This window comes from Anabrus simplex, chromosome 3 (genome assembly GCF_040414725.1).
Source record: "Anabrus simplex isolate iqAnaSimp1 chromosome 3, ASM4041472v1, whole genome shotgun sequence".
NCBI lineage: Eukaryota > Metazoa > Arthropoda > Insecta > Orthoptera > Tettigoniidae > Anabrus > Anabrus simplex.
The window spans coordinates 270,235,693-270,256,754 of NC_090267.1; the positions used below are offsets into that span (position 1 = coordinate 270,235,693).

The window sequence follows — 21,062 nt, forward strand, 5'->3', positions numbered from 1 at the left end:
GTGTTTTATTACAGAATGCGAATGATCCTTCTATTATTAAAAGGCCCATGTCTCTCAGTTGAAGCAGTACTTTCAATAAACAATTTTTTTTCTTGTTTGCTCTACCCAGTTTGACCCTCCAGCCCCATCCGGGTCAACTGGACTCTCCCATCCAAGATTAAAAAGAGGGAATGTTTCCCTCTTTCATTTTTTTTTCAAAACATGCGAATGGGATTTTTTTCTTTTAAATAGACCATATTCACGTTTGTTTATTGTGTTGTTCAACTTTCCTGACTTATCCACACACACACCCCCCCTCCCGACAATCTGTTTACCTATGCTCCGTTTCTTGCCGAGTCTGCTTTTGTTCCAGCCCTTCTTCTCTGATGCTACATTTCTTGTTCCCTCTTCATCCATCACCATTTGTCGGATCTGCATTGACTCTTCGCTCCCGGAATGCTTCGGATTCTTAGCCGTCGGGGGAATATGTAACGGCCACTCACATACTTGACTCCGTACGGCCGCTGTTCTCTCGTACACTGCCTGACTTACTCAACATGCCGATACAAGCACTCATGTATTTGGCCTTGTATCTCACAGCTGCCTCGCATATCGCCCGACCTGCTGGACCTCTCACTGCGTACTGAATTACCACTGGGTTACGTCACTCGCTACGTCACTATCTGCTGTTTCTCAAAGCCATGTGCGCTTCACGAACTTTCTGCCGCCCTATAAATTTGTAAGTTTGTCCCCTGATCCCTCAGTCTTCAGTCCAGCGCTGATACCGAGTTAGGTTGGAGGGTCGTCCAACGAGTTCCCAGTATTTTGCTGGGAAACTCTATTTTCTTCCAGATTGGGTGAGCAACAGAGTGTCTTATTATTTGCCCAGTGGATTTTGGCAATCAGGGTCTAATTTTAACTTTATCTGCATGACCAGTTTGAGTTTACATGAGTGTTTTAACAAAATAATGGCAACAAGATAATACATAGACTGAAGAGGTTTGAATGATTGAATATGGGCCTGGACTCAGCAAGCACACTATGAACTAACTTTGCACTCTACGTCTTTACATGCTTGCAATACCAATATGAATGGTCCGTTATTAGACATTACAAAATTTTCCAGCTAACTCATTCCTGGTTGCCAGCTTGGGCGACTACTACTGTTGTGATCCTGTCTTGCTCCCTCCCCGTTGCCCTCCTTTTCCTTCTCTCAATTTTAAAACTGTGTTCATTTATCTCGTTCGGCTGCAGCTTCAAGTTCACTACTTCTTTTTGAATTGCCTCATCTAAAATAAAATTTTGTAAATGGTCTAGGGCTTTCTTGTAAATACATTATTTCTATTCAAACACTGTTCTTGTACTTTACGATATTGTGAAACATTGAGTTTTATTCTGCTTATCTTTTGAGTGGAAAGAATATATGGTCTTGGTTAAACTTTACTATTATTCTTCTTGTTCCCTCCACAGACCTATCATCAATCCCAGCCTGTTTCTGATTGGATAGCTTGCCAATGCATCTTTAAATAATTATTATATCATATGGATTACTACCTTCTACGAATTGCTGCATATAGGTACATGTTTGGTTCCATACCCCCACAATTGTAACAGTACGTTACCAACACTCCATGCTAATCTTACTACTCTAGAAGCCATTTCATCCCTGCCTTCCCACTATTCTTCACCATTTCAGGTCTAATTTCATTTATTCCTGTTGCTTTACGGCAATGGAATTTATTTATTATCCTTTCCACTTCCTCAAGCGTAATTTCACCAACATCATTTTCCTTCTCCCCATGAGCTCAGTTGTTCGCAACATCACCAGGAAGATTTCCTTTTACGTTGAGAATATTTTCAAAAACTGGACAGTATTCAGTGATTTCCGGGGATCTATTATGAGTTCACCTGAATTACCCAAAACACTGTTCATTTCCTTTTTCCTTCCCTTCCTAAGATTCCTTATTACTGTCCAGAAAGGTTTCCCTGCTGCTTGACCTAGCCTTTTCAGGTTATTACCAAAATCTTCCCATGACTTCTTTTTGGATTCAACAACAATTTGTTTCCCTTTATCATCTACGAACAATTCCTTGTCTGCCTCAGCCCTTGTTTGGAGCCATTTCTGATAAGCCTTCTTTTTATGTTTACAAGCTGCTCTCACTTCATCATTTTACCAAGATGTTCGCTTTTTCCCATCTTTACACACAGTTGTTCCTACGCATACCCTTGCTGTTTCTACTACAGCATCCCTGTATGCCACCTATTCTCTTTCTATATCCTGACCCTGCTTACTATTCGCTGTTTGGAACGTTTCACTAATCACATCCATGTATTTCTGTCTAATTTCCTCATCCTGGAGATTTTCTACCTTTATTCGTTTGCAGACAGATTTTTTCTTTCTCTATCCTAGGACTGGAGATACTTAGTTCACTACAGATAAGATAGGGGTCTGTATCATCGAAAAATCCCGGAAAACCTGTACATTCCTAACAGATTTCCTGAATTTGAATTCGGTTAAGATATAGTTTATACGGATCTGGTACTCCTACCCTTCCATGTGTAGCGGTGAATAGCCTTATGCTTGAAGAATGTATTCATAACTGCTAAACCCATACTAGCACAGAAATTCAGCAAAAGCTTACCATTCCTATTAGCTCCCATATCTTCCCCCTGAGGAAAGCAACGGAAAACTACCTCACTCATCATTTCCCTAATATGCCCCTTCAGTGATGCCTAGGCTATCTATGACAGCTGTTGGCGAAACTGTGGAGGATCAAACCAGCCTTCGGGCTGAATACCCAACATACATACATCTTCCCCAACATTTACCAATCACCTTTTTGTATCCTTCAGTTGTATTTTGAACTCTCACATTGAAATCACCCATTAGCACTGTCATATCCTTGCTGTTGACCCTGACTACGAGGTCGCTCAATGCTTCATAAAACTTGTCAATTTCATCCTCATCTGCACCCTCATATTGTGAATACACTGAGACAATTCTCGTCCTAATTCCTCCAACTACCAAATCTACCCACATCGTTCGCTCATTTATGTGCCTAAAAGAATGTGCAATAGTATTCTTGATGAAAAGCCCTACCCCCAACTTTTCTCTTCCCTTTTTAACACCTGTCAAGTACACTTTATAATCTCCTATGTCTTCCTCGTTATCTCCCCTTACCTGAATATCACTTACTCCTAGCACATTCAGATGCATCCTCTTTGCTGACTCAGTCAGTTCTACTTTCTTTACTGCCATAAGCCCCATTAAAATTGATAGCTCCCCATCGAATTCCATTTCGTTCGCCAAGTTGTTTCCAGGGAGTCCCTCGCCTGTCAAATGGGAGTGGGACTCCGTTACTCCCATAGACCCGAGGCTTGCTTAAAATGTTCTGAGCTCGGTACATTCGTGAAACAGGGTGCTACGCTACTTACACATAGCCCAAGTGAGGATATCTCCTCTAAAGGGTTAGGGACCATCGATGGATTGTATATTCCTAGCCGCCTGAACACAAGGAGGGCCATGACTCAGAGTATGTCCGAGATGCCCACTCCTATTCCATAGCAACTGGTATCCCGACTCTCAGGACCACTTACTAGGCCACTCAGCCGTTGCCCATGGTTCACGAACTAGAACGTGACTACGGTAACCCATACCGTGAACCATAGTATTTCATATAAGTCCCAGAAATCTTATCAATCTCAGCTGCCTTTCTAGCTTTCAACTTAAGTATCTGTTTGTAAATGTCTCTATTATCATAGGTAAATTTCAGTAATTTGCCAGTATTAATCACCTCCTCCATCTGGACATTATATCCAACTGCCTTTACATACTGCTTACTGATTATGTCTGCCTTCTATAAGTCCTCACGTATACACTCCCCTTGTTCATTAACGATCTCTGGAATGTCTTTCTTAGAACCTGTTTCTGCCGTTAAGTATCTACCTTTATCCTTCCATTGCTTCCTAAAATTCATATGACTGCCAATTATGTTTGCCATCATGTTATCGTTAGCTGATTTTTTCACTAAATTAAATTTTCTAGTAAGCTCCTTGTTGGATGTTCTAATGAGTGGATGGCTGTTCCAAGAGCTCTGTATTATTGTGGTAATAAAGTAGTTACTTAATGAAATTTGGTTAATTGTGTGTGTGATCCATTTAGTACTATAAATATTGGTGTTTAGCATCTGTTGATAGTAATTAAGATGAGTGATATTTATTTACATTTTATACCGAGTGGCTTGGTTGGTGTTCGGTAGATTACGTATTCTAGGTTATGTAGGTTAGGTTTATTCTGTTTCAATTTTTGGACTGGGGAAAGAAGAAATATACACAGAATATTGTAATGTGTTGTAATGTCCACAGCTTGTACATTCGTGCAGGCAATACACACGATATTTCATACACATATCAATTCAAAAGCTGATCCATTGGTTGTTAAGAATGAAGCCATATTTTCCAGTGTCAACTTAGTTACATGCACCTACCATGAAGATAATAATTTCTTTAATTAAATAACATAATACCCTTGCAAATTTTGCTTAAGGAAACAAATTCAAGAGAATATATGGTAACTCATGGGCAAAAATAGTTGACAGGCGTTCCGCTGCTATCGATTAATGCCGTTCTTCATATTAAAATATTGCACTGTTGGCATACAGTTGAGAACAAAGGGCATAGTGTAGTTGAGAAAACAAAAATAATAATCAGCTGATTCTTGTATTCCGATAACTAATTTGTAGTTCTGCGTAGTTCAAGTATCCGGCGCACTTTATACTTTGCACTCTCAATCTTTCAGCATTTATGGACATTCTTAATTTCTGTTAGCGTGTAGGAATAAAAAGAATAAACTTTTGAATAAGAATTTAGTTTTAATTACTGTTGTTTCATTTAACCTATTGTAATTAGGATACATCTAAACACAGTTTAGAATAATTGTAGTAGAGTTATTTCATCAGAAATTATTGTGTTTGCTTTATTATTCTATAATCTTTGCATAGTAGGGGGGAAAAAATCACTCTAGGCATTTAACTCTTACTGAAAATCTATTGTTTCAGTTAACCGTTTTCTAATTAGGATAGGTTAAAGAGCAGTTTAGATATGTTGTGTAGCTACTTTTATTAGATACAATCTTGCTTGCGTATTTCTGTTTGCACGTAGTAGTGTAGTAGTAGTAAAAAAAAAAAAATGATTATTATTATTATTATCACCATCTGTCTATATATATGTATTTAGTGCACTACACATTTCTATAGTTGGCCTGTTATTCCTAATATTTTATAATTAGGATGTAGAATAACTGCAGTACTTATTTTATTTGAAGACTTAAAAGAATGGCTGAGAGAGGCAGGTGTAGAGACTGTGGATGTGAGTGGGAGAAATAGCGAGTTTGAGGGAGACAATTAGCTTTTTTTAACGGAGGACAGGAATGAAGGTCGGTCTCCCTCAGTACAGAAGACAGAGGTATCAGTCACCAGTATGTAAAGGTGGTTGGATATGAGGATATTGTTCAGGTAGAGGAGGCAAAAAATACTGGCAAATTACTGAAATTCACCTATGACAATAAAGACATTTACAAAAAGGCACAAACGTTGAAAGCTAGAAAAGCAGCTGGAACTGATTAAATTTTTGGGGACATATTAAATGCTATGGGTTGCAATATATTTCCATATCTGAAATACTTATTTAATTATTGTTTATATGAAAGAGTGACACTAAAGGAATGGAGACCTGTAATAGTAGCCCCAGTATACAAGAGAAAGGGTGATAAGCATAAAGCGGATAATTACAGGCCAATCAGATTGGCATGTGTTGTTTGTAAGCTCTGAGAAAGCACTCTTTCCGATTATATTAGACACATTTAAAAAATTACTAACAGGTTTGACAGACGCAGTTCGGGTTTAGGAAAGTTTATTCCATTGAGACACAACTTGTAGGATTCCAGCAAGATATAGCAGATATTTTAGATTCAGGAAGTTAAATGGACTGTATCGCTACTGATGGGGTAGATCATGGGAGAATACTGACAAAAATCAGGGCTATTGGATGAGACAAAGGAGTGGTTGAATGGGTGGCTAAATTTCTAGAAACTACAACTCAGAGAATTACAGTGAGTGACATGTTGCCTGAGCCTGTTATGATTAAGAGGAGGGTCCCACGGGGCAGTATTATTGAACATTTATCTTTTGTTACATATAAATGATATGAGTAAAGAACTGGAATCACAGGTAAGACTGTTTGCAGTTGATGTTATACTGTACAGAGCAGTAAATCATTTACAGGATTGTGAGCAATTACAAAATGACCTTGACAATGTTGAGAGATGGTCAGCAGGCTCATACATCTATTATGATTATTACTATCATTATGTAAACGAAACTGCTGTAGCACTCAAGTAGCATCTACAGCTTTCTGCACTCCCCAATACATTTACATTTAATTCACTGTTCTGGAACAGAACTAACAAAAGAATACTGACTGGGCGCCAGTGTACTTGATGATACACAGGGTCATATGCTGACAATATCCCAACTTGCTTTCCTAACCTGATGACTGATGCTTGTTGTTTAAGGGGGCCTAACATCTAAGGTCATCGGCCCAAACCTGATGACTTGTTGAACTGAAAGTAAAGAAAGGCATTAGGACGTTCTAAGAAGGTTATATTCTTGTCTGAAATTACACACTGTCCATTAAAATATATACATATACTTACAAACTTAACCTCCTCAGTAACATAAAACATAAATTACATCATCAGACATAAACTGTTTATCTCTTCTTATTTACAACCCACACACAGAATTTACATGTCATAATTACAAGTTTAATAAATTAGCTGGTATGACGACCATTTCTATCCTCACTGTATTTAGACTTTCTCCGTCCTTTGCCACATGCCAAACTCACTGTACATATAGACACAAAACCTTTACTTGAATTTGTATACAATCTGGCTAGTCTGAATAATGGGATCACAAACCTATGCAGCATAACTTGCTACACCATATCGAATTGATCTGTAGTGGTTGATTGATTGCAGTTGGAGGTTGATGTTAAAAGCCACCATACATCGGCCATGCTCTCCAATAACTTAGGTGACAAGTTTATGACAGGTGTGTCATCAAGAAAGAACAGCAGAATTACATTTTTGTCATCAAGAAAGGACAGCAGGATTTCATTTTTGTTTGTAATATTTTTAATTTTCAGAAATGAAGAAATAAGAACTCTGGACTCTGCTGGAATTATTTTTTTTATGTAACTGGAAGAAAATATTATGTTTGTAATAATTTTTTTAAAATGTAATTTTGGGGAAACATCAAGATATATGGAACTGTAAATGAACATTGCAAGATACAATAATTATTTTTGAAGTGATTTTTTTTGTACGTAAATTTCTTGTAATTGATCATTTAAATTAATGTCAGCAAGCGTGAAGAAAATACATTTGGGACGTTTTAACTTGAAGAATTTCTTGAAGAATTATTTGAAAATTATTTTTTAAATTCTGTATGTCAAAAATTGTAACCCTGTAATCTGATTTTTAAAAAAATTTTAAGGTGCTTTAATTTTGAGGCATCCTATACCGCATGTGCGGTTACTGATGTTGAAACAGGTGTTGCAATTCCTCTTGCTTCAGCAAGTCAGGAAACGACCATATGTGCTCACACAATTGGATTGGCCAAAGAATGGGCGTTCCAATTGGCGAAAAGAACGGGAATCTAGTGGAATTTAAATCCGATTGGTTGTTTGTGATCTGGCCATTTCCGGTCTTCTACCGGCTTTGCGTGTATGATGCGAGTTCTTGGCATCTATTCCATCTGACCATCTTCGAGAGCGGTCGCACTCAAGGGTTCCCTCGAGAATCCCTACCCTGATGGGTAAGTGCTACTTCATTATTTTCAATGTTTTCTGATTTCGTTTGATTTAAATTAACTCCTTTTGCGTTTCAGTTTTTTCTTGCTTAATGTAATTTTCTAAGTTTTGAATTCAACGTGTCTGAATTTGCCCTAGATTCCTGTTGTTTCTAATTTCTATTCTTTCACCTACATTTGTTTAAACTATACATTGTAATACAGCATCATCTTTTTATGTTAAACCGAGTTTTTCACTAAGTTACTTAAGTATGCCTTGATTTCGGTTTCGTGGAACTGCATTTTGTTAAAGTCTTTTAAACATCATTGGTTTGTGAGTTAAGTATCAGTTGCGATGTCGATTAACTTGTTTCTTGTAAATTTTCATTTGTTATTTTCAATATACATAGTCAAGGGTTTATCGTAAACCTTTTCTCCCCCATAACGTCATGCCTTCCCATGGACCTAAATAGGGATCCTACACCTTCCACAATCCCGTCTTTAGTTGTCATTATTAGGCCTGTAAGTTTTCCTTTGCATCCGGTTTGATTTTGCGTATTTATTATCTACCGTCGTATTTCCAAGTTTTGATGTACAGTATAGCCGCCGCTTCTGTGTCATTTTATGATTTCTCTTTTCATATTAAGTGTCAGTTTTATTATTTTTGTATTATTATTATATTATTATTATTATTATGAGTAGGCGTAATTATCTCGATTACGGTTACAAAGTTCTTGGTTCCTTGTTTTATACTGAAATCATACTCACATTGTATTGCGCCAAGTGCATTGGTATAGGGTATATAACATTCAGTGTAGATATCATATAATGATATCTAAACCTGCAGAGCGTCCCAACCGGATATCCATAGACAAGACCAATTTCCAACGGTCAGACACCAGCATACAATATGGCTAAACAACGCACACTTCAAGCAGGACAACCCGATCTCAATACTTCCACTACTCAACACCAACAAGACCTCTCTTCCAACAAACCAGCCATAAAATAGGCTTCTACAAGTCACATGTACTAGCTAATCCCAATCTTCCATATTTATCACATGTGGCACGCCATTTGAAATTGTGACACACAAGTTTGGCGCACTGACGCCTTGAAACTGTCCGCAGACACATGTCGTTTTGGGCAAAAAAAAAACTATCTTGCAATTTAGTTTCCTTGTTTTACAAAGATTTCCCGCTTTCAGATACAGAATGCCACCAGTTTAATACAGAGTTCTTATAACGTCCAAACAATGACTCCCATACATCAACAAATACACACAGTATTCCTACAATGTAATACATGATACTGACAATACAAAATGAATACCTAACCTATAACTTGCCATTAATATTGATATAATACAAAAACTAACTTGACGTGGGGTTGAAATTTTATACAATTACAAGCAGTCTGACGGGTATTACTTATTGCCTTTGAATATTGACGAGAGAACTCACTAGTGGACATAGAGAGGAAACAATGCCGAAGGTGATCGATTGCATGCAACATAATCGTTGGGATACATAAATAATGGTAACAGCAAAAATCGTGCACGCTCAATCGCTTGTATAACAGACGCGTAAGTGATAGGGCTCTCGCTGTAACCGAAGGATATTACACAGTTTAACATAGGAATTTCGAAGGAACAGAAAAAACTGTCCTTATAACGGGGTTCTCGTTATATGCTGTTCTCGCTATAGCAGACTTCTACTGTGTATATATATATATCCAGACATGAGAAAAACAAATTAAAAATTTAAAAAAAGAGAATATAGGGGAATGGTAGGGTGGGTGATGAAGTTTATAAAATTAAGGGAAAAGAAGCTGGGAAAGAAATTATATGTTTATTGTGTGAGCAGGAGATAGGAAAGGCACAATTTTTGGGACAATGTGAAAGTACAAGGGCATTAAGTGTTAAATATTTGGAAACAGAAGAATATAAATAGAAAAGGAATCTGAATCATACATTGTTAAAATCATGAACAGGGAATGGAGAAGTCCAGGGAAACTATCAAAATGATTGATAATTGTAAAAAAAACTTGTGAGAGAAAAAAAATGAAGACGTGAATGAGGGGATGGCACAGGTAGTCAAAGGTATGAATAATTAGCAACATGGTTGGAAAATTCATAATGTCCACTAACGGACCATTTATATTGGTATTATAACTTTGGCAAGTAACAATAAACAGGAAAATCAGCAAGCGTACTTGAGGTTAAATATAATAAATTAAATTGGCCAAGTTTAAGTTGAAATATACAGAAAGCAACTAGTTTCATAAGTATCAAGTCTGCACAGAGAGGTAAATATGATGTTTTGTAACTATGCATATACTCAACACAAAACTCCAATCAAGGGTTATGAATTTCATGTTGTTGGTCCGTATTGAACTGAGAATAACATATGAATAGTAACACAGTAAAGGTTAAAAGGAAACAGAACAATATCCTCTCCAACCTAACCAACCCCGCAAATAACTTCAATAATAGAGAAAAAATAGCTGAACAAAAGCGCATACACGCCCTCAAAAAGAAAATTAAAGACAACGAACTCATCATAACCAAAGCTGACAAAGGCACTGCAACAGTTATCATGGATAAACAGTATATATTGAAAAAACAAAAAACTTTTTCACAGACAGCTCATTTTCCATAATCAAAAAAGACACCACCCAAAAAATTCAAAGACTACTTAAACAAACTCTTAAAAACACTTCATTTCTATTTACTGAACAGGAAAAATCCAAACTCATACATATGAACCCAGGACTCCCCACTGCTAAAGCTCTCCCCAAGATACACAAAGCTGGAGTTCCCATCCGCCCAATTATCAACTATAGACCAAGCCCCTTATACAAATTATCACAATTCATCCAATGTTTCTTAAGAAAAAATTATCAATTTTTATCCAAAATGTCTATTAAAAACACATCAGAGCTAGTAGAAAAACTTAACAATTTCAATTTGCAACCGGATTACTCTATCCACTCTTGATATTGTGAACATGTACCCAAGCATACAAGTATCAAAATTAATTCCGATAATTAAAAACAATTTAAACAAAAAAAAGCCACTTAAGCAAACTAGAGATACAAGACTTTATCACAGTATTAAAACTAATCATTAACAATAACTTCTTCACTTTCGACAATGTTATATATCAACAAGATGGTTTGGCAATGGGGTCACCGGCCTCAGGCATCTTGGCAGAAATATACCTGGACTTCCTCGAATACACCAAAATTGACAATGAATTTGGAAACATTCTCTTTTGGGCCAGATATGTTGACGATGTCTTCGTAATCATGAATGAGAAATCAATTAACGCCTCCACCACCCTCTTAAGACTCAACACTATTGATTCTCATATCAAATTCACACTAGAATCCGAATCAAATCAAAAAATCAACTTCCTAGATTTAACTATCACTAGAAACTCAGATTCTTTCAGTTATAAAATATTCAGAAAACCTACTCAAACAGCCTCCACCATTCGCCAAGATTCAGTGCACCCCCAGTCCCACAAACGAGCCACATACAATAACCTAGTTCACCGAGCCTTCAGCATACCTACGTCCAAGAAAGATCTAAAGAACGAACTTAACACAATTCGCGGAATGGCAAAATTCAACGGCTTCAGCAATCATTTTATAGAAAGGATAATCAATAAACACAAACATCGTCCTAAAACTACCCTAAAAAAAAAGAAGTAACTAAACCTCTAACATTTTCCACCTTCACGTTCAACAATGATATCTACAAGTTAACCAATATCTTCAAGAAACAAGGCGTTAAAATAGCCTTCAAAACCAACAATAAGAACACGAACGTTTTACACAATACTTCACACATCAACAAGAGCAGCAGTTTTTTAAAATCAGGAGTTTATAGGATCAAATGCAACACCTGTGAAAAATCCTACATTGGACAAACCGGAAGAAACTTCAATACCAGATACCACGAACACACTAACGCAATAAAATACAACAGGTTTTCAGCCATCGGCCAACACATGCATGATTATAACCATAATTTCACCAATATCGAACAGGACATGGACATCCTCGAATTAGCAAACAAGGGCCCTTTACTCAACATAATGGAAAATTACTACATACACCTAGACCAATACTTCAACGCCAGTCACAATCTCAATGAAATCTCAGAGAAACCCAACATACTCTTCGATCTATTCATCACTTTCCTCAGAAACAATAATGCAGCCAACCAAAACTCAATCCTAAGTCTAATCAAAGGTACTTTTCCGAGACAATTACCCTTTCTCCTGCACCCTTCAGCCCCGCCTTAAGGCTCCCCGCCACCTCCCACCCCCACCCCACTCTTCCTAACCCCCTCCTAACCCGCACGCGCCTGCCCTCCTCTCTGCCCACATTTCTCTTCCCACCACCAGTCGCACACCATCAGCTAAACTACACACACCGCAGCGCGAGGTAAGCGTCCTTTCACTTTATGTTAACCTATTCCTATCTCCGTGTTTTTTGTTTTTTTACCGGCTTTCTCCATTTTAACAGGTCCAATTTGGTTTCCGCTAAGAACTGAGAATTAATATATCCACGCGCAGTATCCACCTTCTTCTTAACCAGAAATTCAAAAATAACTTCACGTCCAACAATCAAAAACGCAGCCGGTCAACATAGCTTTAATGCACCAAATGCCTAATTTCTCTGCTTAAGCTGATCAGTGTCAAGCCAACTCGGCATTAAAAGAGTATCACTTTTTACTCTCCAGACTTTGTACATACTTGTATATATGTTTATATGTGATATTTTACATTGTATTCTTTAGTACGAGGACTACTGATATCCATGAGTTTATAATTTTTACAACACTAAGCACCCCATTTGTACTTTGTTCCAAACTTCTTTGTATATATATTCCTCGTATTATTATTAATTACTACTCACCTGTACCATACTAACATTTCTCATCTCATTACCACACTTCACTTTATAAATTATAAATCCATAAGATTATTACAGTTAAAAGTAACGTGTTTTAGGATTCGACAAAACTTTTTATGCTTTAATATGGCTGATGATGACCCCTAGGTGGGTCGAAACTAGTTCCATGTAATTTATAATATTGTAAATACATATTAGTATTGAATAGGTGGAAACCTTTACTGTGTTACTATTCATATGTTACAAAACTCCAACTCAAAACTACAGAAAAGTAAAGAGTCAGTGATGAAAATCTTAGACAAAATTATTATGGTCGTTAATATTTTTACTTTTAGTATTTGTTCGGTTTTAATATTTGTTCAGTATTGGTTAACTTCTTTTATATACCGGCATTTCTCTAGCGGGAAATATTCTTGTTCATTAATTTGTACTTCATAGGGTATTTCTTTCAATATAGTGTTTGTTTGTTGGTTAGTTTTGGCTGCAATAGGTATATAGGCATATATCACTAAACTAATCCACTCTCCTCAGTTTTTGGTGATCCAAAACCTAAGGGTGGGAGTATTGTATTTTACATGGAGTGTTTACTATGATGGATGGCAAACTGGAGAAATATATTTCAAAAACACTGCTTCTTTCAAAAATATCTGTATGTTCAGCCTATTCGGTTCTTATCAGGCTTTCCCTAGACCATTACATCATCTGCGAATGTCAATATTTGTGGTGAAGTCCCTTGCCCTTTATCCTTAACCTTGGTTGAAAAGGAATTCACCATAACCAATGTTTTAATAACACTAATCTGATTTTAATAATTTCTTAATGCCAATATTTATCATGAAGATGATCACAAACAAAACAAATATTAAACTCCATTAATACCTGATTTCCAGTCACTTCCTGAACCTTCTCTAATGCATCTGTCATTGTGGCACTAAAGAGCAAAGTCTGTTTCTGTTTGGGAAGAGCTCCAAATATAATCTCCAACTGAAACAGAAGAAAAGTCATATTTTATTAACCTGCTACCATGCCCATTCTTTTACAAGACATTCTTGGCATGATTGATACAATTAAATGATATCATACTCAGTTCTCCAAATGCATGTAACACACTGGGCAAAACAACAAAATCAGACAATTCGTGACACGTGTCATGTCTATATTCTTGTACACAGCATACAAAATTCTGGTGCCAAAATGCAGGAAAGGAGAACATTCAAGGTCATGGTTATATTCACCATGACTGTAAGCTACGCTGCTGTTTTCAGTTGCTGAACAATTGGTGAAAGGCAGGAGCAGCACCGTTAAAACAATTAGTGAATTCTGCTTAAGGCCTGAGTTTATATTCATAAAAATTGAGGCTCTAGGAGAAAAATGCTTACTGAGTGTAGTGTATCACTCACCAAAGACTGGATACATCACCGACCTTGAGGACATCCTATTAGACTTTTCACCGAGCTATGAGCTTGTTTTATGACCTCAATACTGACATTCTTAACGACAAAATGACTGAGACTAAGCAACTAATCAATATATTTAAATCTTGTAACATGACAATTTTGCCACTTAACACAACTCATCACACAGCCACGTCACAAACATTACCAGACTTAATTGAGACTGTTGGAATGTTGAAGTTTTCTCATAAAAAATAAAATGTCATGTATCATATCTTGTACATATTTTAGGAATACAACATTGAGGTTATGTGTTGGTAATTCATATTAATTTAGTCAAGTGGTTTATCTTCATTTGTTTTATTCTTTGGACATTTTTGAATTGCTATGTGTGTGTGTGTGTGTGTGTGTGTGTGTGTGTGTGTGTGTGTGTGCGTGTGTGTGTGTGTAAGTCAGTTGTAGTCAACAGCTCGTAATAAATGGATGTGTCATGAAGCTGGTGTTTCAATGGTATAAGTTTTGTCCTAAACGCGGTGTAAGCGAGCAGAAATGAAGATATTTTCAACAGGTTATGGGCCCAGAGCTCCAGAGCGCCAAAACGCCGCAGTAAATATCGGTCAATATAAGTGGAAATGGAGCAACGAGAATTAACGTCGGACGAAGCAAGTTGTGACATTATTGACGGTAAAAATGGCGACCTCGTGGACCGGTGAAGAAACACTGAATAGGAATGTGGCCAGGCTTACAGTGGAGAACTATTTTTCGTGGGCATTAAAGGTGAAACAAGAGCTGTTGTTGAAAGATGTATGGGAATCAGTAATAGGGTATGAGGATACGCCAGGTTGTCAACTGCCTCAGACAGAAACGAGACGACGAGAGCAAAACAATGTGATCGCGTTCGCGGTTATTTTCAAATATGTCGGAGAAGATTTTGAAAGTGACATTGCAGATATTGAATCAGCGAAAAGGGCATGGGAAAAACTGGACGAGTTGTGCAATGAAGGAGGGCTAGTGAATGGTGCTATGACCTTGAAACAGTTAACTCATTTTGTGAAGCCGAAGGACATGAGTGTTCAAGAATACTTCGCAAAAATAAATCAACTTTGGAGGAGAACTAGTAAAGCCGGATACGAATTCACAGATCAACAAGTTGCAGGAATAATCATCGGAAATCTTACAGAGGAATATGCAGCTTGTATACCTTCCTTGGAAGCTGATTTGGCGAAACTGACCATCTCGAAGGTGAAGGCGAGATTACTCACGGAGGAAAGCAGAAGGAAACTTCAGCAAAATGGAGGAAAGGCTTATGACACTGGAAAACGTGAGGAGGATGAAGCTCAAGCCATGGTTGTTCAACAGAAGCGAGATATCAAGAAAGAAGACGTGGGACGAGGAAAATATAGTTGCTACAATTGCGGTAAACAGGGACATGTATCTAAATATTGTCGCAGTACCCAAAAGTGCTTCAATTGTGGTAAGTCAGGACATTATTCAAAAGTATGTCCAACAATGAAGAGTGACGAACCATCGCAGGAGAGTAAATCAGTGAATGCGAGTGGAAAACTGGTAAGCTCAGAAATTATACATGTAGTAGATAAGGCGATGAGCATGGTCGTTTCTGTGGGAGCTGAGAAAATTAAAGATTGGTTGTTCGATTCAGGTGCGTCCCATCATATGTGTCCAACAAAGGAGATGTTTACAGACATGTTAACAAATGTAACCGGGAATGTAGAAATAGGAGATAACAGTAAGCTGGATATTAAAGGTATAGGTAAGGTAAAAGTAAAAATGTCCACAGGATGGACAATTGCATTTACAGACGTGTTGTATGTACCAAACTTAGGTGCAAATTTAATATCAGTTGGTAAGTTAACCAGCAAAGGTTTCAAAGTAGGATTTGCAGGTGAGAAAGCATTGGTTGTAGATAAGAATGGAGATGAAACATTGTTTGTTGCAAACAGGAGGAATGATGTGTATGTAGTACAAATAGAGGGGAGAAATGATATTGCAGCTGTGAGTGACTGTGATCAAATGATAGATCAAGAATGTAATAACAATGTAGTATTTAAAAATGTTGGGCAGGTTAGGTTGTGGCATGAGAGATACGGACATGCACATTCTGAAGCCTTGTTTAAATTGCCTATGTTAGAATTGAAAAGGAGTAATGACATTAATACTTGTTCTGTATGCATTCAGGGGAAACTAACTAACAAGGGAGTACCTAAGTCTTGTGAGCGTAAGGTAGAAAAACCACTTGATGTTGTGCACACTGATGTAATTGGAAAAATTAGTCCACCATCACTTGGGAAAGCTCAATATGTTGTAACCATGATTGATGAATACTCCAGATTTAATGTGGCTGTATGTATGAAAAATAAGGATGAAGTATTAGAGGTGTTTAATAGGTATCAGGCAAATGCAGAAAAGTTACATGGTGTAGGAATTAAGGTGGTGCAATCTGACAATGGTACAGAGTATACATGTAGCGGGTTTGAAGCACAATTGCAAAAATGTGGTATTACTCATAGGAGGTCAGTACCGTATACTCCACAACAAAATGGATTAGCAGAGAGGCAGAATAGAACGATGTTTGATACTGTTAGATGTCTATTTATCCAGTCAGGGTTACCAAAGGAATTCTGGGGAGAAGCGGTAATGACAGCAGTGTACTTGAGAAATAGGTGCCCATCCTCAGCAATAAATTTTCAGATACCATATGAACTGTGGTTCAATAGGAAGTTGGATCAGGAAGAAATAGGTAGATTGAAAGTATTTGGATGTCAGGCATGGGCTGTGAGGGCAGACAGCAGGAAGTTAGATCCCAGAGCAGAGCCATGCGTTATGATAGGGTACGAGGCAGGTACTAAAGATGGATATAGGTTATGGAGTCTTGAAAGGGAAAGAGTAATAGTGAGGAGAAGTGTCGTATTTGAGGAGCAGATATTTCCCTTTAAGGTGAAAAGTCCTGAAATTGATATCAAGGAAAAGATAAATGTACCAAAGGGAGAGGGTAGTGAAACATACTTTGACATACTGTGCACTGAAGATCCAGAGATAAAATTAGGGACTGAGTTAGACACAGAGGACGGAGAGGAAACATTGGCTGTTGAGCCAACGACCGGAGAGGAACAACTAGAGGTTGAGTCTATAGCAATACCAGTCTTGCCTAAGCCACAGACGAAGGAGGTCGCAGTGAGCTGTGGGTCCCGGGAGGGGAGTGGAGTTCGAGAGTGTGGAGTGTTGGAAGGTCGCCGAGAAGTGGGCCGACAATGATTGGTATAGAACAGTACAGAGTGACGATAGGAAGATGGCAGAGGAAAATGAAGAAAGAAGAAAAGAAGCCAGGTGGATGTAAAATGGATATGGAGAGGAAAGGAGAACTATTGTTATCGGCAGCAGTGATTATAATTTTACTATGTATTGGGGGGGTCGAGTTGAACCCAGGCCCGTCATCTAGTAGAAATGAGGAAAGGGAAAATATGGACGCAATCAAAAGAGCTGTAAGAGAGGTGTTGACAGAAGTTTGCCCTTTCGGGCAAATAAAAGAGATGATTGAAGAACAAACCAGTAAGATTGAAAAAATGGAAGTATGGATAAGAGAAAAAACGGACGACATGGCTGCACAGGCGAGAAATAACACTGAGGAAGTGGTAGCATTAAGGGAAAAAGTAGGACGACTTGAAGAGGAGAATTGCAAGCTGAAAGCAGAAGTGGAAGCAAATACTTTATACAGAAGGAAGAAGTGCTTGTTTATTTATGGAGTGCCTGAGGAGTCGAGAGAAGGCAAAGTACTTACAACTTATAAAGTAGTGGATCTAATACAGGGGAAAATGAAAATAAATTTTAGTGAAGTAGATATTGACGATGTGCAGAGAGTGGGGAGAACTAGAGGCAACAGGCCTATAAACCTACAATTGTTTTCAACGTTGATGGCGGATGTTGTGTTAACAAATGCGGGAAACGTACAGAGGGAGAAAATATGGATAAAGAGAGACGTGGGAAGTGACGCGATCAGAAATGAGAGGATACTCAGAAAACACAGGATACTGGCTGTAAAACAGGGGCTGAAGGCAACTATTAGAGGTCAAAATCTAGTGGTGTCAGACAGAAGCTGGAAGAGGATCTGGTCTGTGGATAGATTGATGGATTTAGAATTGAAGTTAAAACAAGATGAGGAAAAGGAGAGTAGTGCAATAAACTGTAGGCAAATGAGGCGAAATACAAATAACAGTGTGCTGAGGATGGTCGTAGGGATGAAGTCAAAGCAGGCCGAAGAAAAAGAGAGTAGTGCAGCGATTAGTGGAGATGATAGGCAAAATACCAGAAGTATCAGTGTACCGTGTGAAGAGAGGCAGGGAGAAGTGCCAAGTGCTAAAGTGACCAATAACAGTGTTCGGAGTGAAGAAGTGCTGGTAGAGAGGAGAAGTGAGAATATGGCTATTTGCAGTGAAGAGGGAAGTAAAGGAAGTGTATGCAGTGAAGTAAGGGAAGCGCAAGGTAAAAAGGTAACGGCAAGGTTAAACTTGGGGAGCCTCGACCAGAGTAGGGCCAGATACAGGAACAGAGATCTGACAGAAATGTGGGGTACAAGTGGATATGAGAGGGGGGTAGTTACTAGAAGTAAAAAACAGTAGTAGGTGGTTTGGTTACTGAAAGTAGAGATGAGAAGCGAGAATGGTTGGTAGGGTTTGGACATTGGTATATAGAGTACTTGTGTAGGGTAAGAAAAGTTGGCTGGGTAGTTAAATTTAGTTATTATTGATGTAGCATTTGTGTAGGGTATGAGGATTATTCAATGCTGAGAAGTAGTGATATTTTGTCTGTTTTGGTTTAGATTACATTGTAGGAGACGTAAGTGCTGAATATGTACTGTTGTAATATATAAATCTATTTGTGGCGAAATTGTGGAGACGGAGGGGTGTATGAGGTATTTATTGCTAAAATGTGGAGAGGGAGAAATGATAGTAGAGGTATGTCTTTTAATTATAGTGTATTTCAGAGAAGTAGTGCATAGGGACCTACATGTATATGTGAGAGTGGAATAGGTATTATGGGGTATTCATTGTTAAAATGTGGAGAGAGAAGAAGTATGTCTGTTAACTAGATTGTAATTAGAGAAGTAGTGCATAGCGGTCTATGTGTATGTGTGAGAGTAAGCAAATTGTGGTTTTGCGGTCCTGAAGTGGATCAAGCTTGGTTAAGCAAGAATAAGTTGCGACAGGTGAGGTGTAAGGTAAACATAGGCATGGTTGGCCTGAGCACACCTAAGCAGAGTAGGTCAAGCAGAAAAACAATGGCGGTGTGGGAATGTGCTGAGTAAACAAGGACAGTTGGTGGAAGGTGTAGTCTTGCTCCGGGATCGCATATGTGATATTTTAAGTTTATTATTTACTGTAAGTAAGGCAAACGGTTCATAGAGGGAATCTACCGTTGGCCAGTTGATTATTAATATTATTATTATTACTATTATTATTATGATTATTACCATTATTTTATTTTTATTATTATTATTATTATTATTATTATTATTATTATTGACATCACTATTATTATTTTATATGTGGGTAGGGCGTATTTTATATTTAGTTATTTATTTATTTATTCATCTAATTATTTATTTGACGTGATAGTGTAGGGTGGCTTAGGAATTGAGTATTTTTTAGGAGGGAAGTATGGACGTGACATGGGGAAAAAAGGATGGCTGCCGTGGTGACCTATATTTGAAGGCACGTTTCCGGAGCATCTGATGGACTCCATGGCGCGCCCAAAGGAGTGCAGGATGGCATGTGGTTTTCTCTCCCTAGTCATGTATAAAGACGGAGTGGGGGTGGGCCCATTCCAAATGAAGAAGTGGTGGGAGGGGCCCACGCAGATTAGAGTTAAGAAGATAAGATGGGAATAGAGGAATAGGAGAAGGGAGCGGCGCCAGTTAAGTGGATGGGCCGCATTGGATTGGTGAGAGGGAATCACACTGTCATCTGTGAGGATTATGGGGGTCCATAGTTAGACCCCAGGGAGAGGGCCGGCCATGTCATCGACGGGAGGGTGGTCTTTCTCTCACCAAGGGTGATGACATGGCCGGATAGTAGTAGTAGTAGTTAGTTAGTATTATGCTCTATTGTGAACATGTATTGGGGCTAATCGCCTGTGTTGTTCATAAATAAATGCCACTGGTTCCTATAGCAATACAAGAGCCAGGTAATAGTCTGAGACGGTCAATAAGACAGAGGAAAGGTAAGACTTGTGCAGATTGTAAGGCAGTGATGGAAGTTAGGCATGCAAATATAGTAGAACCTAGAACAGTTGAGGAGGCTATGTCAAGCCAAGAGTCTGGTAACTGGATGGAGGCCATGAAAGTGGAGATCAATGAGATGAGAAAGAAGGATGTTTGGGAAATTGTAAAAAGACCAGAAAATTTCAAGATAATTAGTTCTAAGTGGGTGTTTTCATTGAAATATGACAGTGAGGGTAACATTCAGAAATATAAAGCCAGGTTGGTTGCCCAAGGTTTTAAGAGACAGATGAACCTTAGTTTTGATGAAACATTTAGTCCTGTTATAAAGAGGAAAACAATGAGACTGTTAATAGGTATTGCAGTACGTAGAGGCTGGACTGTAGAACATCTAGATGTAACTAGTGCTTACTTAAATAGTGAAATCAGTTGTACTGTATACATGGAGCAACCAGAATTGTTTGTAGAAAAGGATGTCCAAAACTATGTATGTAAATTGAAGAAAAGCATCTATGGACTACCTAATTCGAGTAAAGACTGGAATGCTTGTGTTGATGCTATAATTAGAAGACTAGATTTAAAGAGATGTATCAAAGAACCATGTATGTATGTAAAGGAGTGTTGTATTATTGGCTTGTATGTTGATGACATTATTGCAGTAGGTGACAAAGAGGTTGTTAA

The 21,062-nt window shown here is 38.0% G+C and overlaps 1 protein-coding gene across 1 annotated transcript in view; it reads right to left on the minus strand.

Moving 5' to 3' along the window:
• The window catches only part of Dbp45A (putative ATP-dependent RNA helicase Dbp45A), a 192,499-nt gene that overhangs the window by 117,290 nt on the left and 54,147 nt on the right, over nucleotides 1-21,062 (minus strand). The window contains exon 6 of the mRNA XM_068226661.1: nucleotides 13,635-13,739. Within this exon, the coding sequence (XP_068082762.1) occupies nucleotides 13,635-13,739 (105 nt within the window). The remainder of the gene's footprint in view (nucleotides 1-13,634; nucleotides 13,740-21,062) is intronic.